The sequence below is a fragment of the Thunnus albacares genome, chromosome 2 (genome assembly GCF_914725855.1).
Source record: "Thunnus albacares chromosome 2, fThuAlb1.1, whole genome shotgun sequence".
NCBI classification, from domain to species: Eukaryota; Metazoa; Chordata; class Actinopteri; order Scombriformes; family Scombridae; genus Thunnus; species Thunnus albacares.
In genome coordinates, this window is record NC_058107.1 from 36,086,500 (window position 1) to 36,108,085 (window position 21,586).

The 21,586-nt window shown below is 39.3% G+C and overlaps 4 protein-coding genes across 8 annotated transcripts in view; 1 reads left to right on the plus strand and 3 right to left on the minus strand.

The window, feature by feature from the left end:
- sh2d3cb (SH2 domain containing 3Cb) overlaps positions 1 to 21,586 on the plus strand; it is a 37,794-nt gene that overhangs the window by 12,416 nt on the left and 3,792 nt on the right. For all 3 annotated transcript variants that reach the window (XM_044332909.1, XM_044332920.1, XM_044332929.1), the window contains exons 4-8: positions 1 to 91; positions 3,336 to 3,439; positions 19,403 to 19,857; positions 20,003 to 20,118; positions 21,311 to 21,482. The exon at positions 1 to 91 is cut by the window's left edge and continues 304 nt beyond it. In XM_044332909.1, coding sequence (XP_044188844.1) covers positions 1 to 91; positions 3,336 to 3,439; positions 19,403 to 19,857; positions 20,003 to 20,118; positions 21,311 to 21,482 — 938 coding nt within the window. The remainder of the gene's footprint in view (positions 92 to 3,335; positions 3,440 to 19,402; positions 19,858 to 20,002; positions 20,119 to 21,310; positions 21,483 to 21,586) is intronic.
- LOC122968037 (UDP-glucuronosyltransferase 2A2-like) lies at positions 3,446 to 9,657 on the minus strand. The gene is made up of 2 exons (XM_044332967.1): positions 9,585 to 9,657; positions 3,446 to 6,766 (listed from the first exon to the last, which is right to left on the minus strand). The coding sequence occupies exon 2, from the start codon at positions 6,750 to 6,752 to the stop codon at positions 5,172 to 5,174; it is 1,581 nt and encodes a 526-aa protein (XP_044188902.1). The 5' UTR covers positions 6,753 to 6,766; positions 9,585 to 9,657; the 3' UTR covers positions 3,446 to 5,171.
- Positions 11,117 to 18,279, minus strand: LOC122968030 (UDP-glucuronosyltransferase 2B31-like). 2 transcript variants are annotated; one of them, XM_044332942.1, is made up of 2 exons: positions 18,193 to 18,279; positions 11,117 to 13,101 (listed from the first exon to the last, which is right to left on the minus strand). In XM_044332942.1, the coding sequence occupies exon 2, from the start codon at positions 13,085 to 13,087 to the stop codon at positions 11,507 to 11,509; it is 1,581 nt and encodes a 526-aa protein (XP_044188877.1). In that variant the 5' UTR covers positions 13,088 to 13,101; positions 18,193 to 18,279; the 3' UTR covers positions 11,117 to 11,506. The 2 variants fall into 2 exon arrangements, with proteins under 2 accessions (XP_044188877.1, XP_044188888.1); XM_044332953.1 differs by lacking the exon at positions 18,193 to 18,279 and adding an exon at positions 17,950 to 18,038 and having other exon boundaries at positions 11,413 to 13,101.
- LOC122968042 (UDP-glucuronosyltransferase 2B31-like) lies at positions 14,152 to 18,282 on the minus strand. 2 transcript variants are annotated; one of them, XM_044332989.1, is made up of 2 exons: positions 17,950 to 18,022; positions 14,152 to 16,475 (listed from the first exon to the last, which is right to left on the minus strand). In XM_044332989.1, the coding sequence occupies exon 2, from the start codon at positions 16,459 to 16,461 to the stop codon at positions 14,881 to 14,883; it is 1,581 nt and encodes a 526-aa protein (XP_044188924.1). In that variant the 5' UTR covers positions 16,462 to 16,475; positions 17,950 to 18,022; the 3' UTR covers positions 14,152 to 14,880. The 2 variants fall into 2 exon arrangements, with proteins under 2 accessions (XP_044188924.1, XP_044188916.1); XM_044332981.1 differs by lacking the exon at positions 17,950 to 18,022 and adding an exon at positions 18,193 to 18,282 and having other exon boundaries at positions 14,154 to 16,475.

The window sequence follows — 21,586 nt, forward strand, 5'->3', positions numbered from 1 at the left end:
CGGCTTTCTGCACCGCCGTCAGCCCGCCGTCCTGCCACAGAGGGCTGAGGGACGGCAGCCTGAGTGGAGAGGAGGGGGTCTGTCCCAGGAGGTGAGGCTTCGTTTAAAATATCAAACACAATATTAGACAAGAACATCGAGAACCGGTTTTGTATTATTCAGAGGAGCAGAAAAGTTTCTCAGTGACATAACATGGCATCACAGGAGATTTCTGATGACTGATATATTGATATTTGCTTCATATTTTATATTTAGAGATCAAACATTTGCCTTTATTAGACATTAGAAAGGAAACCTGGTCAAGAAGCAAATGTTCGTAATGGGAAAAAATAATAATTTCTACCAGCTAATGGTTATTTACATTACTGATTTAAAAAGTTGGATATTTTTTATTGATTAATGAACTGTTAAATCTATAAAATGTCAGAAAATATTCAAATATACCCGCTACAATTTCCTAGAGCCCAATTTGACATCCTCAGATATCTTACTTCAATCAGCAGCCCAAAACTCAAAGATATTTTTTATACGATGATATAAAATAGAGAAAAGCTGCATATTCTCACACCGGAGAAGCTAGAAACCAGAGAATTTTGAGTCATAAATGACGTCATTTTCTGTCGATTGACTGATCGATTAATCAACTCAGCAGTAAGTTTAAATGATCGGTTTGGGGTCTCCTCTTTAATCTCATAAAACTGAATAAAATAGTCAAATTCTAATGTGACATCCTGTTTTCTAGGTGTAACCGGTTCGGCATTCATTTAGATCATGACACATAAAAGTTAAAACCACATCAGGTTACCAAGCAAAAAGCAAACAGGCTACATATTTCTTTATATTTCTACTCAGTTGTCACACAAGATTTCTGAAGTTTCAACAAAATAACATGTTTATCAGTTGCATTTTTCCATTAATTACCTTTCATTTATTCAAGATGATTGCACTAGATTACATGATTATTGTGTAATCTTGTCACAGCACGTAACGGTTACGTACACCATAAAGCAGGGTCAAGGTGTATTAGAGATATAAGTTCCCTTCAGCTTTCATTGTCTCTTCTCTTTTTGGATATGCCAACTTTAACACCTCAGATCAGTTTTGCAATATTTCTTTTATTCCCTAATTACCAGCATTTCCATTTACAGCCGGTATTTCTACGCACAAACTGAAAATGTGCATGGAAACAGTTAGATGAAACCATGCTTAATATTACTACAAACAACCACTATGCTGTCATCTAAAGTTTGTTTGTGCATTTGAACGCAGTATAAGATGAAAAAGAAAATGGAAATGCATGAAATGATACACAGATGTAATTAAGGATAAAGTTTAAAACATGTATTTGCCTTCATGTGAATGCACTCCCCAGCTGAATTCAGTTTGTTTAAATCTGTCTAAGTTTAGTTTGTTTAGACGCGATGCTTCTGTCTCTCAGCCGCAGTCCTGTTTTTTGTGATTTAAGCTGATAAGTTGTATCTGCAGCACGATACACAGACATAACTTCCTCTGTATATCACTTTTATTAGTCTGAGAAAGTAAACATAAGACACACATTCAAAATGAGAGACTATTTCCTGTAGTCTGATAACCATCTGCCATCCCTCCCACAAATTCCGGTAAGCTTATTAGCATGAATGTTAAAGGTATCGTACATAACCACCAAAGTTAATTGTGTACTATGGATTCACAAGAAAACACACGATCACAAGGTAATGAATACACTTTAAACAGTACAATCCATTATAACATATATATATATGAGGAGTGTTTTCCTCTTCTTTTCTCTCCCAAGAAGTATAGATGTGCTTTGTGAAGAAATGAATCCCTTATTCATGGTGGTGTTTAGCTGCATCTTAGAGACACATAATATAGTTTGTGTTTTGGTCATTTCATTCCAGTTGGTCAGGTAGTTTTTTTTTTGATTGTGTATAATTCAATTGAGTCAGACTTTTTGTGCCAATTTGATGCCCTGATGATGTTTGTAATGGTGGGTGGTGTTAAGAAGTTAAAGTACATTTGCTCAAGTTACTTAAGTACAGTTTTGACCTCAAAATTGTACTTAAGTAAAGTACTTGAGTAAATGTACGAAGATATTTTCCACCACTGTGTATAATATACAATCTATAGTTTTAATTCATATATAACTCACATGCAGACCCCCCTCCCCTCTATTTAGGCTACTTGGTTCCTTCCAGCTAGAAAGCGCTAAGTTGTGTAGTTTCGTCGTTAACCACAGTGTGAGGTATGAATAACAAACCTCAGCTCACGATATAAAACAGTTTGACTTGAATTAATTTGTAATTTCCCTTTAAAGTGACTTTAAGTGACATCAGAGGTTTTAACTATGACACTAAAGTCATTAACATTAGTGTTAGCTTGTTGTTGTTTGCTATTATTAGCAAGCTAGCTAGCTAAGTTATCGTTGTTTTTGTCAAAACAAATTTACAGCACTGAAATGTGTCCTTCAAGAACAGAGAATGGACATAATGAGATTTTTATGAGGACTTGAGAGCTAAATATTGTCAGTAAAAACAGGAGCTATGTGTTGAGAATGTGAGCTTTCTTTACTTAATGTTAAATAATCAACAGTGCTGCTAGCTAACCCGATAACTAAACCCCTGAGTCAAGCCTTTACACCAACATTTTCTTGTTAAATATTATTATTCAATATTGGACAGTGAATGGTTAAAGTGTTAATAATTGGAGTGTCATTAAGTTGTAGATAGTTACTGATAGGGGCAGTTTGATGATAAATAGCAGCTGAATTAGATGATTATGGGCAACAACTTAGTTTTTGTGAACATTAAGATAGTGAAACTGTGCTCCCTCCAAAAAAATGTAATGCTTGACACTCCTGGTTGAGGTTTCAGATGTTTATTAGTAATTAGTTCCACTGAAGAGACTTTCCCCTCTAAACATCTCACATGGTTTCATTTAAATATCTGTTTGAGGCCCAAAGAAAAAAGAATAAACTGATCAAAGATTAGAGAAAAGTCTGAAAATGAATCATCTTTCCTTTCCTTTAGATTTAATATAAAAATAAACAAGTTCAAACTAGCTCCACCTCAAGCAGCTACAACAACAATGTAGCCTTACACACTGATGCATCAGTATTAATAATGTACTTTATTAAATGTATTTAATATATCAGTCACTGGGAATCTTACTGCAGAGTGAGTACTTTAGGTAAATTTGACTGATAATACTTTCACTTAAGTAGGATTTTAAATGCAGGACTTTTACTTGTAATCAAGTGTGTTTACATTGTGGTAATGCTACTGTTACTTAAGTAAAGGATCTGATTAAGTCTTCCTCTCTCTTTCTCTGTGCAGTCCTTCCTCTCTCCTCCACAGGGAGGCAGATGTTAACAGAGAAAAGGACGACCAGCCTCTGTCGACGGCCGGAGAATCATCTCTCTCTGCTCCACACAGCAACAGTGAGTTTGACACCAAACTAAACTCTTTCTCCTCTTTACACTGAGCATCTGTTCTGTCTGTGAGTCATAAAAAAGCAAAATATTCACATACAGACATTACAAATGTTGAGTAATCACTAAATAAAATTAGTTACATTAACACATTCATTCAAGTTCAAATACAAATCTAACCTTCATTCTCATTGAGTTCATTGACTTAACCCATGTTTGTTTTGGTGGCCAGTCTGTCAGGATATTTTGATTTTATTCATCAGCCAATCAACTCTGCAGTATTTGGAGCCTCCATTTCAATCTCTTAAAAACCTTGTTAACCCACAAAAGTAGGCCATTAATAAATTCTAATACCTGGGTTTCCAGGTGTAACCGCTTTGGCATTAATTTAGGTCATGTCACATAAAAGAAAAACACAGCAGGTTAATAAACAAACTCTTTTTAGTAGTAGTAGTTTTAGTAGTGCAATACACAATTTTCAGTAAATAGAGCCCACGTATAGTAGATTGAAACATCTTCTGTCTTCACACTTTCTTTCTCTTTCATCTGTAATCAAAGACATTTTTTTTTTTTTATTCCACAAGTTCAGCTCCTGAGACCTGTGTATTCTTTTTCGACTTACATGTACAGTATTTTTACTTCCCTGTGTACCTATGTCAGGCTGTATTTTCTGGACTCTTTAGTCATTGAAAGAGCTTTTCTTTTGATCCTGTTTTGTTTCAAAGATACATTTCTCAGATAAACTCCAGCTTCAACAATTTTAAAACTGAAACAGGAACTGAAAAAAGTCTGCCCATCTGAATATGTGACAGGTGCGTTGGTGGAAAACCAGTGTTAGACATATTTCTGTTGTCCTCTGATTGGATGATTGAGACAGCTTCTATGTGTGTATATAGAATATGGAAGTGTTGTGATGGTTGCCATGCCTGATGAAGGTTGGACAGACGGAAACATCGTAAGCTAAATAATACTCCACCAGTGAGCAAGACAGTGTGCTGAAGTTCATTTAAAAGCAAACATAGAACATAATTAAATTCTTATTTTTTTATATTTATCGCACCCCTATTTACAAGACCTTCTCAGATTTCTTAGCTCCCATTTAATTTTAAACAGCAGACGTCAGAGTTTCCCCTATAATTGTACAGGCTCGGCAGCCCGCCAGGCCAAAATAACATATTTTTAATGCCAAAAATAACTCCAAATATCCTTTAATTCGGAAATCAATAGCGTTTGGGAGCCTCTGTGAAGTGCTGTTCCAAACCTCTATGTCATTGCCTGGGAAATTATTGGTAACGTACCTCCTTTTAAGGAATAGGGCAGTACGTAATATGTATGTATGCACAAAAACTGATTTTTTTATGTTGTCTTTAATTACAGATTGTTCAGATTGTGTGCCATTTTCTATAAAATGTATTTTATTTAATTTCATTCAAGTAAATACAGTCGTTTATGATTATAAGAAAAACCCTGCGTTGTTAAGAACTCTTCAAAACGTTCCTGGATATAAACTGAATACTGATCACTTGACTTAAGTCATATCATCCACCAACATTTTGAGATTTCCTATTACCACAGAAAACATCACCTTGATGGAAGTCATTGTGCAGATACCAGTACAAGACTGCTTTTACATTGTACATGACTCTTAATACAGAACAGAAGACATTACAATTGATATCTTTGTAAGAAATTAACTTCCAGGAAAAAGTGACAGTATCAAAACTATGTCGAGGCATGTTCATCATTCCTTTTTGACTTTGCTTCTACAAAACACCTTCCGCCACAAAATCTTTACTGCTGCGATGAAAACAGTTACAACTAGCAGAATAATTGCCAGCAGAAACGCCACCACATCAATGGAGTGGTACTGGATCCTGGACATCTTGTAAGATTCTGTCCTTAGATGCGGAGCTCCTTTGTGTCTCATGACAAACTCGATCCAGAATACGGCACGATCCAGGGGTTTCATGGGCTGATCTCTTTGCAAGTTGGACAGCGCCTTCATCTTCTCCCTGTAGGACGGCTCATAGAGCACTTCCTTTAGTGCCTCCAGGAAGTTGTCCTTGTTCACAGTTGAAATGTCCAGCACTTTGGCCACACCTCTTACTTTCATCCTGAAGAAGTTGTCATGTTGGTCGAACATGAGGGGTAGGCCGACCAGGGGAACGCCATGGTAAACAGCCTCCTGAACACCATTTGTGCCTCCGTGGGCCACAAACACTCTGGTCTTAGGGTGACCCAGTAGGTCATTTTGAGGCAGCCAGTCCAAAAGCAAGGTGTTGTTGCCGAGGGTAGATGGTCTTTTGCCCTTGTGCCTCCAGATAACCTTTTGAGGAAGTTGGGCGAAAGCAGCAGCAATGTCCTCAGTCATGTCTTCAGGAAGATTTCCAACCAAGGTGCCCAATGTCATAACAATGATGCCATGTTCACCAGAGCTTTGCACAAAATCCTCTAGTTCTTTAGAGAGGGGCTTAGAGGGTTTGCACTGAAATCCTGACATGTAGATGACGTTGGGCATTGTGGGGCGGGGAAACTCAAAAGTAAAATCATTCCTCATCAACCAGATGTCTGCTGCTTGGAACAGCTCCATGTAGTGAACATCAGGGCCGAAGTAACGATTGACAAATGGTTGGTAGTTTGGGTCTGTGACGTACCAAATTTGAAAACGTGTGAAGAAATAGAAAAGGAAGTTCTGGACCCGCTGGGGAAACGTCATCTTGTCAGTCAGCTCTGTCGCTGGGATTGGGACATAAGACAATGGGGAAGGAGCAATTGAATGATGCCCCTCACCCTGAACAGTCCACCTCACGTTTAAAACAAGTGGGAGACCCAAACGGTGAGCCAGAAGTACCCCTCCTCCTATTGCAGGGTCTGTCAGAACCAAATCATATTTGGCGTCATGGAGGCTTTGCATCAATTGCTTGTTCTCAAACATATCAACCATTGTCTCCACCACCTGCTTATTCATCTGATAGAACTGCATCACCACTTCATACTCCAGAGACATACGAGTCCAAATCGAGACGCCCTCCCGCCGCATGTTCACCATTTTGTTTACAAATGACCCAAAGTGTTCCGCATCAAAACCATTTGAGGAATTTATGTTGATGGTCTTGTATTGATGGGATTCTGCCTTGATGTACCAGCTGTCTGATGGCCGCAACACAGTGACTTCATGGCCTCTGGAGTGAAGCTCTTCAATGAGGACTTTCATGTTGATCCAGTGGCTTCCGTCTAAAGGGAACACCAGTACTTTCCCTCCATTTACCAAGAGTGAAGAGCAGAGCAGCACAGCTAGCACCAGCAGGGTCGGTTGGTACATCTCTGAAAGAGAATCTGACAAGAGATGTAAGGATGTTAGAACTGTCATTCTTAGCAAGGCTTTACAGTTCTTGAGTTCTAGAGAATTGAACATAAATATATAGAAAATAGATACATAATAATTTAAAAAAAATTGTGCTGACTTTGAACAGTTATCTCAGATTTGAATGTAGTCCTGCAAAATTAGTGTGAGTCTTTAGTCTGAAAAACATCTACTGAAGATCAGTTTAGCCTGGAATCTGAATACTGGGCCAATTTGCTATTTCTGGTTAGTGATGGAGATAATTATGAAACTTCCTGTCTTGCAAAGGTCCAGAACTATATGAAGATACCATCATGTACCTTCATCTATAGGCCTATTTCAGAAAGGTCAGGACCATTGCGAGATCCCTCTACCTCTAGCAAACCGAGGATCGATTGAGTCTGTCATTTGGAAGCCGGACTAATTGGCAAACCCCCGTCTAAAAAAGGTCCTGAACCTTATGAAGATCTAAAACTGTAGATTATCTAATCTAGAGCTGTAGGAAAAGTATTTTAGATTATATTATCTATACAGTCTATAGGTCTAGGTGACAAGCTACCATGCAGTTGCAGAACCATGTTTCATTTCACATCTGCAATAGATATGGCTCTAGTTCTTCATGTGTTAAAGCATCTGCTTAGGATTGATTGTCATGGGGAAGTTGGACTAATTCACAAACTCTGGTTGGTAGTTTAGATAATGACATGACTTGCCATCTTGAAGAGGTCCCATACCTTGTGAAGAGATTTTAAACTAAATTAGTGTTTAGATCTTTACATGGTTGAGGTTCTTCCAAGATGGAAAGTCCTGTCATCGTCTTAACCACAAACCAGAGTTTACATATCCTCAGCAGATGTTTTTCAGTTTAGAAACTTGCAATGGTTTTGCAGGATTACTGCCAAATCTAATGGGACTGGTTGTAGTTGGCATGAATAGAATAATTATTTTGGACAACAGAAATGTGTGGAATAATAACATTTTAAGAGCATATCAATACAATGTTGTTTTATGTAAAGTCAGTAGAAAATAATTAATTTTCACCCAGCCCAACTGATAGACATATACTGACTTTAATAAAATGCATTTTATTTTATTCAACTAAATGTAGTCGTTTATGAGAATGATAAAATGCATTGTTAAGAACTCTTCAACACCTTCCTCGATATGAACAAAGAACTGATCACTTGACTAAAATCCTTGCATCCACCAAAGATTTGAGATACCCTGCTAACTAACAAATAGACCAAAAAAAAAAAAGAAAAAACAGGAAAGAAAATATCACCTCCTTGATGGAGTTCATCACACACTGTGTGCAACCACATACTCTGAGGCATGTTCAGAGACCAGTACAGTTTTATCCAGTTCATGACTCTAAATACACCCTAACCCTAACAGAACAGATTACAAATGCTGTTTTCTTTACATGAAATCAGTTTCCAGAAAGTGACAGTATCAAAACTACGTTGCGGCACATTCATCATTCCTTTTTGACTTTGCTTCTAGAAAACACCCTCCGCCATAAAATCTTTACTGCTGCAATGAAAACAGTTACAACTAGCAGAATAATTACCAGCAGAAACGCCACCACATCAATGAAGTGTTACTGGATCCTGGACATCTTGTAAAACTATGTCTCTCTTAAATTATAGGTGTACTTTAGGCAAAGACATATTCTACACAATGTTTCAGAGATGAACAAATGACACCTGATCACAGTTTAGAGTAAAGTTTCTTTGAAGAATATCTGTACAATGCAGCCACACCAAACCTGACACACTCCACTACAGTGCTTCCAAAAAGGATTTTCCCTATTTGTCTGCACACTGAGGCACACCGACCAAAGACTTGCATAACCCCTACAGCTCAATAACGTTTTCTTGATTACATAACTATACTGTGCTGGAATTACTGCACCCAAATCCCAGGAGGTTTGCAAAGCTTTTTGCCTTTGGTAGATGTTCAGTTCCTCAGGTTGCACTGCTCTGTGTTCATGCACGTGTTGCTGCACAACACATGTGCTTGAACACCCCCCCTCCCTCCCGAAGCAGTCATCCTAGGGGAAACACTGCTTTTGTATTTAAAAGCTCAAAGGTAATGAGTTTTTACATAAGGTGCCAACATGAATTAGAACCACAAATGTCATTCAAACGGTCATATTTAGTTTTATAAAGTGCTTCACACTTTCCAACATTATTTACTTTTTCTGTGGTTTACAACCTGCAACTCTTCTATTACTGCTACTACCGCTAATAATAGTTAGTAGTAATAATACACTTTATTTTCACACTGAAGTGCTCAAAGTGCTTTACAAAAAATAAAACTGTGAACACAAGTGAAAAGTTGTTGCACATTTGCATTAAGAAGAAACTGTTTTCAAAATAATTCTCTAGCATCCTTTTTTCTGCTACTGCCCATCCACAAACCTACAAACTTTTACGAATTCTTTCACATCTTCTTACGGTTAATGACTTAAACTTTGAAGGAACAGTATAAATGTGAATGAGCCCAGTTTTAAATTAGGTTGCCCAGTGCATTCATAAAGCACAGTTATGTTGTTTTGCTCCTCAGTGTGAAATATCTGGAACTTACTGTCTGGCTCTGTGACACCGGAGCATCCACCTGTAAATACTTAGGGTTTAGCTGAACACCATTCATGCACGTAAACATCGCAGTAATTCTCACATCATCCAATAAGAACACAAAAACAGCAGCACTGAAACATCTGGACATCGTTTTTAGCTTTAATTCTAGGTACTATATCCTAGTTTTAGCTTCTTAAACCTTGAATCTGAAGTTAATATAAAGACTTACAAAGAGCTTCCCAGGAAACAGACTTCAAGTGTCAATACGATCCTGCCGTTTGTGGGACCAGCCTCCCTCACAGCAGAAAGCTGACTGACTGCTACCCAGCTCTGAGGGTTAAAGCAGTTCGGGGGGTGTTGACACCGAGATAACAGGACTAAAGTTCGGAGTGTGAGGTGTGCAGCAGCAGCAGCAGGAAGTTGGTTACACAACGTAGAGCTCAACCAGTGACAGGCTCACATGTTGACCATAGAACTTGAATGTCAGAAGTAGTACTGAGATAAGTTTTACCTGAGGTTGCAGAATAATATGTGCCAAAGGCACATAAACCTCAATGGCATAGATAGATTAGAGTTAGAGATAGAGATAGGTAGAGTCTAAAGCCTTTACAACAACATGCTCCTGTTAATATTATTATTCGATATTGGACAGTGAATAATTAAAGTGTTAATAATTGGAGTGTCATTTAGTTGCAGATGGTTACTGATAGAGGGCAGTTTGATGATAAATAGCAGCCAAATTAGATGATTACAGGCAAGAACTTAGTTTTTGTGAACATTAAGATAGTGAAACTGTGCTCCCTCAAAAAGATGGAATGCATGACGCTCCAGGTTGGGGTTTCAGATGTTTATTAGTAATTAGTTCCACTGAAGAGACCTTTATTTCCCCTCTAAACATCTCACATGGTTTCATTTAAATATCTGTTTGAGGCCCAAAGAAAAAAGAATAAACTGATTTCACAAAAAATCAAAGATTAGAGAAAAGTATGAAAATGAATCATCTTTCCTTTCCTTCAGATCCTTCAGATCATTTTAAAAAGTAATGAGAAAAAATAACTATAGAACATAGAACATAATTAAATTCTTATTTTTTTATATTTGTCCCACCCCTATTTACAAAACCTTCTCAGATTCCTTAGCTCCCATTTAATTTTAAACAGCAGACATCTATGTTCCCATATAATTGGGGCATGTTTATTTGTCCTCCGGAACATAACCGCTATGAAACAATCAGAAAATAACATTTTATTGATCTGAATCACTGGCTGTCTCACTACCAGCGCTCTTTCTCTTCATTCACTCTCTAGCTCGCTCGACCACTGCTACTCTCTCTCTCTCTCTCTCTCTCTCTCTCTCTCTCTCACTCACTCTCTTGCTGGTGCTCTCTCTCTCTTTCTCTCGTCTTTTTTATTATGAGTCGAGAAGCAGGCAGCAAGGCCTAACTTTACTTTTAACGTTAGTTGTCATTAGTAAGTTGTCAGGCAGTAAATGTACAGTACAGACTACAATGTGTTAGTTAATAAATGCTGCAGCTTGTCAAGACCAGGAAAAGTAACGTTGTTTACCCAACTGCTGGAAAAGTGAAGGGGGTTAGCCCTGAAGTTAGCAACCGTGGGTAATCTGACGACGCTAAATAGAGAAATGTAGTATATTATACTCATTATGTGACGGAATATAATGTGTGGATGCTACTCCCCCCAACAACAACAATATTGAATTATCACTGAGCCCAAGTGACAGACAATTACAGAACATGTGCTATTTTCTATAAAATGTATTTATTTCATTTCATTCAAGTAAATACAGTTGTTTATGATTATAAGAAAAACCCTGCGTTGTTAAGAACTCTTCAAAACGTTCCTGGATATAAACTGAATACTGATCACTTGACTTAAGTCATATCATCCACCAACATTTTGAGATTTCCTATTACCACAGAAAACATCACCTTGATGGAAGTCATTGCACCATGTGAGGTTTGTGAGTGTGTGCTACTACATATTATTAGGTGTGCAGATACCAGTACAAGACTGCTTTTACATTGTACATGACTCTTAATACAGAACAGAACACATTACAATTGATTTCTTTGTAAGAAATTAACTTCCAGGAAAGAAATGACAGTATCAAAACTATGTTGCGGCACGTTCATCATTCCTTTTTGACTTTGCTTCTACAAAACACCATCCACCGCAAAATCCTTACTGCTACAATGAAAACAGTTACAACTAGCAGAATAATTGCCAGCAAAAACGCCACCACATCAATGGAGTGGTACTGGATCCTGGACATTTTGTAAGACTCTGTCCTTAGATGTGGAGCTCCTTTGTGTCTCATGACAAACTCGATCCAGAATATGGCACGATCCAGGGGTTTCATGGGCTGATCTCTGTGCAGGTTGGACAGCGCCTTCATCTTCTCCCTGTAGGACGGCTCGTAGAGCACCTCCTTTAGTGCCTCCAGGAAATTGTCTTTGTTTAGGGTTAAAATGTCCAGCACTTTGGCCACACCTCTTACTTTCATCCTGAAGAAGTTGTCATGCTGGTCGAACATGAGGGGTAGGCCGACCAGGGGAACGCCATGGTAACTGGCCTCCAGAACACCATTTGTGCCTCCGTGGGCCACAAACACTCTGGTCTTAGGGTGACCCAGTAGGTCATTTTGAGGCAGCCAGTCCAAAAGCAAGGTGTTGTTGCCGAGGGTGGATGGTCTTTTGCCCTTGTGCCTCCAGATAACCTTCTGAGGAAGTTGAGCAAAAGCAGCAGCAATGTCCTCAGCCACATCTTCAGGAAGATTTCCCACCCAGGTGCCCAATGTCATAAGAATGATGCCATGTTCACCAGAGCTTTGCACAAAATCCTCTAGTTCTTTAGAGAGGGGCTTAGAGGGTTTGCACTGAAATCCTGACATGTAGATGACGTTTGGCATTGTGGGGCGGGGAAACTCAAAAGTAAAATCATTCCTCATCAACCAGATGTCTGCCGATTGGAACAGTTCCATGTAGTGAACATCAGGGCCGAAGTAATGATTGACAAATGGTTGGTTGGTTGGGTCTATGACGTACCAAATTTGAATACGTGTGAAGAAATAGAAAAGGAAGTTCTGGACCCGCTGGGGAAATGTCATCTTGTCAGTCAGCTCTGTCGCTGGGATTGGGACATAAGACAATGGGGAAGGAGCAATTGAATGATGCCCCTCACCCTGAACAGTCCACCTCACGTTTAAAACAAGTGGAAGACCCAAATGGTGAGCCAGAAATACCCCTCCACCTAATGCAGGGTCCGTCAGAACCAAATCATATTTGGTGTCGTGGAGGCTTTGCATCAATTGCTTGTTCTCAAACACATCAACCATTGTCTCCACCATCTGCTTATTCATCTGATAGAACTGCATCACCACTTCAAACTCCAGAGATATACGAGTCCAAATTGAGGGGCTTTCCCACCGCATGTTCACCATTTTGATTACAAATGACCCAAAGCGTTCCACATCAAAACCATGTGAGGAATTTATGTTGATGGTCTTGTATTGATGGGATTCTGCCTTGATGTACCAGCTGCCCGATGGTAGCAACACTGTGACTTCATGGCCTCTGGAGTGAAGCTCTTCAATGAGGACTTTCATGTTGACCCAGTGGCTTCCGTCTATCGGGAACACCAGTACTTTCCCTCCATTTACCAAGAGTTGAGAGCAGAGCAGCACAGCTAGCACCAGCAGGGTCGGTTGGTACATCTCTGAAAGAGAGTCTGACAAGAGATGTAAGGATGTTAGAACTGTCATTCTTAACAAGGCTTTATAGTTCTTGAGTTCTAGAGAATTGAACATAAATATATAGAAAATAGATACATAATAATTGAAAAAACTTGTGCTGACTTTGAACAGTTATCTCAGATTTGAGTGTAGTCCTGCAAAATTAGTGTGAATCTTTAGTCTGAAAAACATTTACTGAGGATCAGTTTAGCCTGGAATCTGAATACTGGGCCAATTTGCTATTTCTGGTTAATGATGGAGATAATGATGTGACTTTCTGTCTTGCAAAGGTCCAGAAACATATGAAAATACCATCATGTACCTTCATCCACAGGCCTATTTCAGAAAGGTCAGGACCATTGCGAGATCCCTCTACCTCTTGCAAACCGAGGATCAATTGAGTCTGTCATTAGGAAGCCTGACTAATTGGCAAACCCCCCTCTAAAAAAGGTCCTGAACCTTATGAAGATCTAAAACTGTAGATTATCTAATCTAGAACTGTAGAAAAAGTATTTTAGATTATATTATCTACACAGTCTATAGGTCTAGGTGACAAGCTACCATGCAGTTGCAGAACCATGTTTCATTTCACATCTGCAATAGATATGGCTCTAGTTCTATATGTGTTAAAGCATCTGCTTAGGATTGATTGTCATGGGGAAGTTGGACTAATTCACAAACTCTAGTTGGTAGTTTAGATAATGACATGACTTGCCATCTTGAAGAGGTCCCATACCTTGTGGAGAGATTTTAAACTAAATTAGTGTTTAGTTCTTTACATGGTTTAGGACCTTCCAAGATGGAAAGTCCTGTCATCGTTTTAACCACAAACCAGAGTTTACATATCCTCAGCAGATGTTTTTCAGTTTAGAAACTTGCAATGGTTTTGCAGGATTACTGCCAAATCTGATGGGACTGGTTGTAGTTGGCATGAAAATAATTAGATATGCTAGTGTTTAATGTCCACTTGTGTGGTTTTATGGTCAGATATTTTGGGCAAACTTGTAGAGGGAGCAACAAGGACACAGGTATTTCATTTATAAGAAGATGCACATGTGATATTTTAATATACATGATAATAAATTCCTTGAATCCTTGAAATATTTATAAAGTCACATATAAAATAATAAAAACAGTCCAAGCAATGAACTATTATGCATTACATGAGACCAAACTCTTCATGTACAAAAGTCAAAAATTTAAACAGGTGATTTTTCTAATTACAGATTGCTCAGAATAATTCATTTGGACAACAGAAATGTGTGGAATAATAACATTTTAAGAGCATATCATTACAATGTTGTTTCATGTAAAGTCAATAAACAATAATGAATTATCACCCAGCCCAACTGATAGACATATATTGATTTTAATAAAATGCATTTTATTTTATTCAACTAAATGTAGTCATTCATGAGAATAATAAAAATCCTGCATTGTTAAGAACTATTCAAAACGTTCCTGGATATGAACAAAGAACTGATCACTTGAGTAAAGTCCTAACATTCACCAAAGATTTGAGATACGCTGCTAACTAACAAACAGACCAAAGAAAAGAAAAACAGGAAAGAAAATATCACCTCCTTGATGGAGTTCATCACACACTGTGTGCAACCACATACTCAGAGGCATGTTCAGAGACCAGTACAGTTTTATCCAGTTCATGACTCTAAATACACCCTAACCCTAACGGAACAGATTACAAATGCTGTTTTCTTTACATGAAATCAATTTCCAGAAAGTGACAGTATCAAAACTACGTTGCGGCACATTCATCATTCCTTTTTGACTTTGCTTCTACAAAACACCATCCGCCACAAAATCTTTACTGCTGCAATGAAAAGAGTTACAACTAGCAGAATAATTACCAGCAGAAACGCCACTACATCAATGGAGTGGTACTGGATCCTGGACATCTTGTAAGATTCTGTCCTTAGATGCGGAGCTCCTTTGTGTCTCATGACAAACTCAATCCAGAATACGGCACGATCCAGGGGTTTCATGGGCTGATCTCTGTGCAGGTTGGACAGCGCCTTCATCTTCTCCCTGTAGGACGGCTCGTAGAGCACCTCCTTTAGTGCCTCCAGGAAGTTGTCTTTGTTCACAGTTGAAATGTCCAGCACTTTGGCCACACCTCTTACTTTCATCCTGAAGAAGTTGTCATGTTGGTCGAACATGAGGGGTAGGCCGACCAGGGGAACGCCATGGTAAACAGCCTCCTGAACACCATTTGTGCCTCCGTGGGCCACAAACACTCTGGCCTTAGGGTGACCCAGTAGGTCATTTTGAGGCAGCCAGTCCAAAAGCAAGGTGTTGTTGCCGAGGGTGGATGGTCTTTTGCCTGTGTGCCTCCAGATAACCTTTTGAGGAAGTTGGGCAAAAGCAGCAGCAATGTCCTCAGTCATGTCTTCAGGAAGATTTCCGACCAAGGTGCCCAATGTCATAACAATGATGCCATGTTCACCAGAGCTCTGCACAAAATCCTCTAGTTCTTTAGAGAGGGGCTTAGAGGGTTTGCACTGAAATCCTGACATGTAGATGACGTTTGGCATTGTGGGGCGGGGAAACTCAAAAGTAAAGTCATTCCTCATCAACCAGATGTCTGCTGATTGGAACAGCTCCATGTAGTGAACATCAGGGCCGAAGTAATGATTGACAAATGGTTGGTAGTTTTGGTCTGAGATGCACTTAATTTGAAAACGTGTATAGAAATAGAAAAGAAAGTTCCTGACCCGCTGGGGAAACGTCATCTTGTCAGTCAGCTTTGTTTGTGGGATTGGGACATAAGACAATGGGGAAGGAGCAATTGAATGATGAGCCTCACCCTGAACAGTCCACCTCACGTTTAAAACAAGTGGAAGACCCAAACGGTGAGCCAGAAGTACCCCTCCTCCTATTGCAGGGTCTGTCAGAAACACATCATATTTGCCATCGTGGAGGCTCTGCATCAGTTTCTTGTTCTCAAACACATCGACCATCATCTTCACCATCTGCTTATTCAACTGATAGAACTGTGTCAGAAATTCATACTCCAGAGATATACGAGTCCAAATTGAGGCGCCTTCCCGCCGCATGTTCATTAATTTGTATGTAAATGACCCCAAGCTTTCCTCATCACAACCACCTGGAGAATTTATGGTGATGGTCTTGTATTGATGGGATTCTGCCTTGATGTACCAACTGTCTGATGGCCGCAACACCGTGATTTCATGGCCTCTGGAGTGAAGCTCTTCAACGATGACTTTCATGTTGATCCAGTGGCTTCCGTCTAAAGAGAACACTAATACTTTCCCTCCATTTACCAAGAGTGAAGAGCAGAGCAGCACAGAAAGTGCCACCAAGGTCGGTAGGTACATCTCTGAAAGAGAATCTGACAAGATGTGTAAGGATGTTAGACCTGTCATTCTTAACAAGGCTTTAAAGTTCCTGGGCTCTGGAGAATGTGTGCGGTCTTAAAATTCAGACTTCCAAATATTCTGACCTAACAAAGATCTGAGTTGGTTCGAAACATCCTGATTAAAGTCTGTGACTCGGAGTAAGTGTGCAGGCGTTGCTGTTTTTTCACTGATGCCGTTTTCTAATAGCTTTGCACATGATGTGCGTATAGTTACTCTGCTTCGATTTGCATGCAGATGTCCACTCAGTTTCTTGAGGATCTGGTTTCATTTTATTTACATTACAATTTTAATTGTCATTTAAATAATTTTTAGTATTTTTATATGCACTTCCATATATTTTGCACTTTTATCTGTTTTATATATTTAAGGTTTGTTTACTTACTATTATTTCTTTTACTTGAATTTCACCTGCTGTATATGAGCTCATTCTTTTATTTGCATTTTCTTTACTTTTTCTTTTTTTTTTTTTTTTAACTTTTTCTTTACTTTTGAATACTGCACAGATCAGTGTGTGAATGCTCTTATATTTTCTACATTGATTCATTCATACAAAGATAAAAGTCAAATGCCCTCTGAGCCTTGCTAGCTGACATAAGGAAGACAACTTCAGTGTGCTGGATGATGCTAAATAGCACTGGTGCACATAATTACTGATGAAGTCTCGTCATATTATAATCAGAATATAATCGTATTATAATATCTAATAAAATATCCTAAATTGTAGGTCTACTTTAGGCAAAGACATATTCTACACAACAGCATTTTTTATAGTTCAGGCTATAACATCTTTAGGAGAGATAGGACTGAGGGAAAAGGCGGTGGAGTGATGATATATATAAGAGATACTTTCCAATGTGAGTGAATACAGTGGTCATCTTGTAACAATTTGGAACGTATTGGAGTAAGTGTAATCTTTTTGTAATATACCGCCCTCCTTCTGCCAATAATGTGTTCTATGAACAATTGTACAGTACACTCAAGGAATGTGATTCTAGAAAAAAGATTCTTTTGATGGGAGATTTTAACCGTCATCATCGTCTGTGGAAAAAAAACTACAGATTGTGTCTGAGTTTAAATACCTTAGTATCACTGTTGACTCTAATCTGTCTTTCACATCACATGTAAAAAAGAGTTGCAAGGAATGTAGAGTCAATCTAATACAAGGAACTGCATGACCATTAATGCAGCTAAAATGTTCATGAACATAATGATCTTCCCAAACATCATGTACTGTCTGACAAGGTGGGGACACATCAATAAAACCAATCTAAAGCCAGTAGAATCCTTGTATAAACAAACAATAAAAACCTTTGCCATTGCAATATCTTGAAAAAGCACAACTTACTAAGCTGGGAAAACATGGTTAAATATAGTAGACTGTGTCTTGTTTTTAAGGTATTGCACAATATGGCTATTTTAAAAAAAGAACAAATAACACCTACTCACAGTTTAGAGTGAAGCTTTTCTGAAGAATATCTGTAAAATGCAGCCAAACCAAACCTGACACACTTCACTAGAATGCTTTCAAAAAGGATATTCACCCCACAACACAGTAATTCTCACATCATCCATCACTAAAACAGCAGCACTGAAACATTAGGACCTAGTTTTTTTAAACTTTATTTCTATGTACTATATCATCGTTTTAGCTTCTTAAACCTTGAATCTAAAGTTAATCTAAACACTTACGAAGAGCTTCCCAGGAAACAGACCTCACGTGTCAACACGATCCTGCTGTTTTTGGGACCAGCCTCCCTCACAGCAGAAGGCTGACTGACTGCTGCCCAGCTCTGACAGTTAAAGCAGTTCAGGGGGTGTTGACACTAAGTCAACAGGACTAAAGTTCAGAGTGTGAGGTATGCAGCAGCAGCAGCAGCAGCAGCAGTAGTAGGAAGTTGGTTATGTAAGGTTATCAGGGACAGGCTCACATGTTGACCATAGAACTTGAACTCTAGATGTAGTACTGGGATAGGTTTGGCCTGTGGTTGCATATTAATATGTGCCAAAGGCAAATTAACCTGAAAGGCATAGATAAGTTTTCTTTTGTTTGTTTTATTTAGTGATGTGTCGGTCGTGAACAAATCGGCTCCTTTAAGTGAACGATAGCTCTCCCATCAGAGAGCCAATTTTTTTTTTTTTTTTCTTGTAACTGCAAAGAACAAGACTGTACACACAATGTACACACATACCAATCATTGGTCAAAACGTTGCTAAATTTGGCAGAATTATAAAAGCCAGAACTGGTACCAAATTAAGAGCCATTTGGGAGTTGAGGCAAATGATCTGGCTCATTAAAAAGAGCTGGAATTCCCGTCACTGTATTCCTTTTCAAATCACATTTTTTTACTTTTTGTCCTCTCTGCACACTTAACATTTTTGGTTTATATTACACTGATCAGAGTGTGCGAATGGTGTTCATTGAATCACAGCTTCAGCACCTCCTATAAGCATCTTTATATACTTTTAAAAAATACAACATGATTAAAACAATACAAATACAATAGAAAAGCAGGAATAAACCACATTAAATTCTTCTGGGATAACAAAGTGTAATGACAAATACAAGAAAGAAGCAAAATCATGACAAAAACAAAACAAAATATGACAAGGCAAACTGACAAACCATAAAGGGAAATTTGATTAAAAAAAGTTCCTGCATACCGTAAGGTCTTAGTGACAGGATCAAAAACTATTCATTCAGGCACCTGGCTATTGTTTTCAGACAGATTTGATAAAATGTGGACCTATCCTTTAACTGTCAGCCATTTGACAACCTTTCTTCAAAATAGACAAAAAGACTAATCATGAGTTGAGCCCACAGACTGGTCTTCTTTGTAAAAAGTTGACTGCAGCGGAGTTTATAAATATCCTTCTTTTTCCTGTCTTCTCCCATCTCCAGTCCCACAGTCCAGAAGCCCGGCAGCCAGTTTGGCTCCATCGCCGTCCATCTCCAGGCGCTCGGATGCTGCCCGACCCCTGCCTTCCCCCAGCAGCACCCTCTACAAACAGTCCAACGACAAAACCCAGCCGCATCTGAACCGTGAGTCTCCATCCTCTAATACAGATGGAAGCTGCTACACGGAGCTCTACCCCAGCCCTCAGAGCTACGTAGAGAGGCTGCGGGCGGAGGAAGGCTCAGCAGGCGTCGACCAGCTGAGGGTGGAGGACGGGAACGTGTATTTCTCTCCAGTGGTGGAGACGGTGTCATCTTTCAGGCCCGGCAAGTACCAGTCGTCGCTGATGCCCAAAGAGAATAAACCTCTGGATGTGGCCATCCTGCGGAGGGTGAAGGAAATTCTGGCCGAGGTCGACCCCAGGACGGCGGCCAAGCACATCACCAAGGCTGACTGCATGGTACTGTTACATGTTACAAATTGTGATAATGCAAAACCAGGTGTCCAGATATGAGAAAAAAAGCGTTTTCTTACTCTTACAATTAGTATAATACTTCTCAAACGTTCAAAAGTAGACTGAGTGCCGTGTGTCTCTGTTTCGTCAGGTGGCCAGGATTCTGGAGGTGACTCCGGAGGTGCAAAGGACGATGGGAGTCAGCTCTGGGATGGAGCTGCTTACCCTCCCACATGGCCAACAGCTGAGACTGGACCTGCTGGAGAGGTGAGTCAAACCACTTAATTGTGTGGGGACTTCGACTATCCAGAAGATTGGTCCCCTCATGATCATTTAGTGGTGTTTCTTTTACTTGACAAACAATGATCTGAGTACAGTTTTAGAATAAATGTTGACTAGCTACATATACCACATTATACTGATATAATCTGCAAAGTTTGTCATTTTAACCTCCAAAAGCGCCAGTCAGCAACAGCTAAAAGCGGGAAGCCTGCCACTTGAATGTTTTGTTAATTGCTTTTACATGGAATTGGATTAAAAATAGTTTGAAACATCTCTAACATACAAGGATAACTGCATTAGGGAGTTATTTTTTTCTCAGAGATGCATTAGAAAGTTGTTCATTCTTTTTTTAGTCAAGCTAGTGGTGTGACTGGGGATGTCAGCCCACTACTTTGGTCCAGACTGAAATATCTCAACAACTATTGGATAACTTGCCATACAGACATCCATAGTCCCCAACTTTTCATCTAGTGCCACCACTAGGTCAATGTTTTCACTTATTCAGTGAAATATCTCTACATCTATGTTAGATTGGTGCAAAATTTTGTACAGATATTAATGGTTTCCAGGTGATTAGGATTTATCGTAAAGATTTGCTTTTACCTCTAGCGCAAACATGAGATTGTGGTTAGGGTTAGCTCCAGTTGTTGGATGAAATGTCATGAAATTTGGTGCACAGTCATCAGCCTCAGCTATAGCATGCTGATGTTAGCATTTAGCTTAAATCACAGCTGTGCCTGAATCATAACCTGTATATAAAGATGGACATAGAAAGGTGTGATGCTGTTTTGCATTTGAGCCAGTTTGAAGCCCAGAGTTGCCTCTTGGCCTCTGTATAGCCTCACAGAGCTGCTAGCTTGGCTGTAGACTCTTGATTCACCTCCCAACAAAATACATAATGTCTGATTTCTCACTCATTTGTCTAACTGGTGATATACTGAAGAGATGCTGTAGTTCTCTAATGTAGGCAGGTGTCTGACTATGCAGAGCTCCAAAAATGTTCACAAGAATCTTGAATTGGAAGTTGACTTTGCTGAGGAGCCAGCGTAATCAGAATCTGTGTCACATGAGACTTCTTAGAGTACTTGGTCAAAAGATTATATATGAGCTAAACTATAAACTCGGTGTCTCCCCCCCCCCCCTCTCTCTCTCTCTCTCTCTCTCTCTGCCACTTCAGGTTTCAAACCATGGCGATCATGTTGGCTGTGGATGTGTTGGGCTGCACGGGGACGACTGAAGAGCGGGCCGGTCTGCTGCATAAAATCATCCAGATCGCTGCTGAGCTCAAGAGCAACATGGGCAACATGTTTGGCTTCGCTGCCGTCATGAGAGCCTTAGAGCTGCCGCAGGTAAACACACATTACCCAGACTTCAGTTACACAGTAATTTCTTTCTAGGGTGATTTTTTTTCCATTGATAGAGATAGTGGAAACAAGACAGTGAACAGTGGAGA

Excerpts from the sequence above, each read along its gene's own strand:
- LOC122968037 (XM_044332967.1), bottom strand. The coding sequence starts at position 6,752 with ATGTACCAACCGACCCTGCTGGTGCTAGCTGTGCTGCTCTGCTCTTCA.
- LOC122968042 (XM_044332989.1), bottom strand. The coding sequence starts at position 16,461 with ATGTACCTACCGACCTTGGTGGCACTTTCTGTGCTGCTCTGCTCTTCA.
- LOC122968030 (XM_044332942.1), bottom strand. The coding sequence starts at position 13,087 with ATGTACCAACCGACCCTGCTGGTGCTAGCTGTGCTGCTCTGCTCTCAA.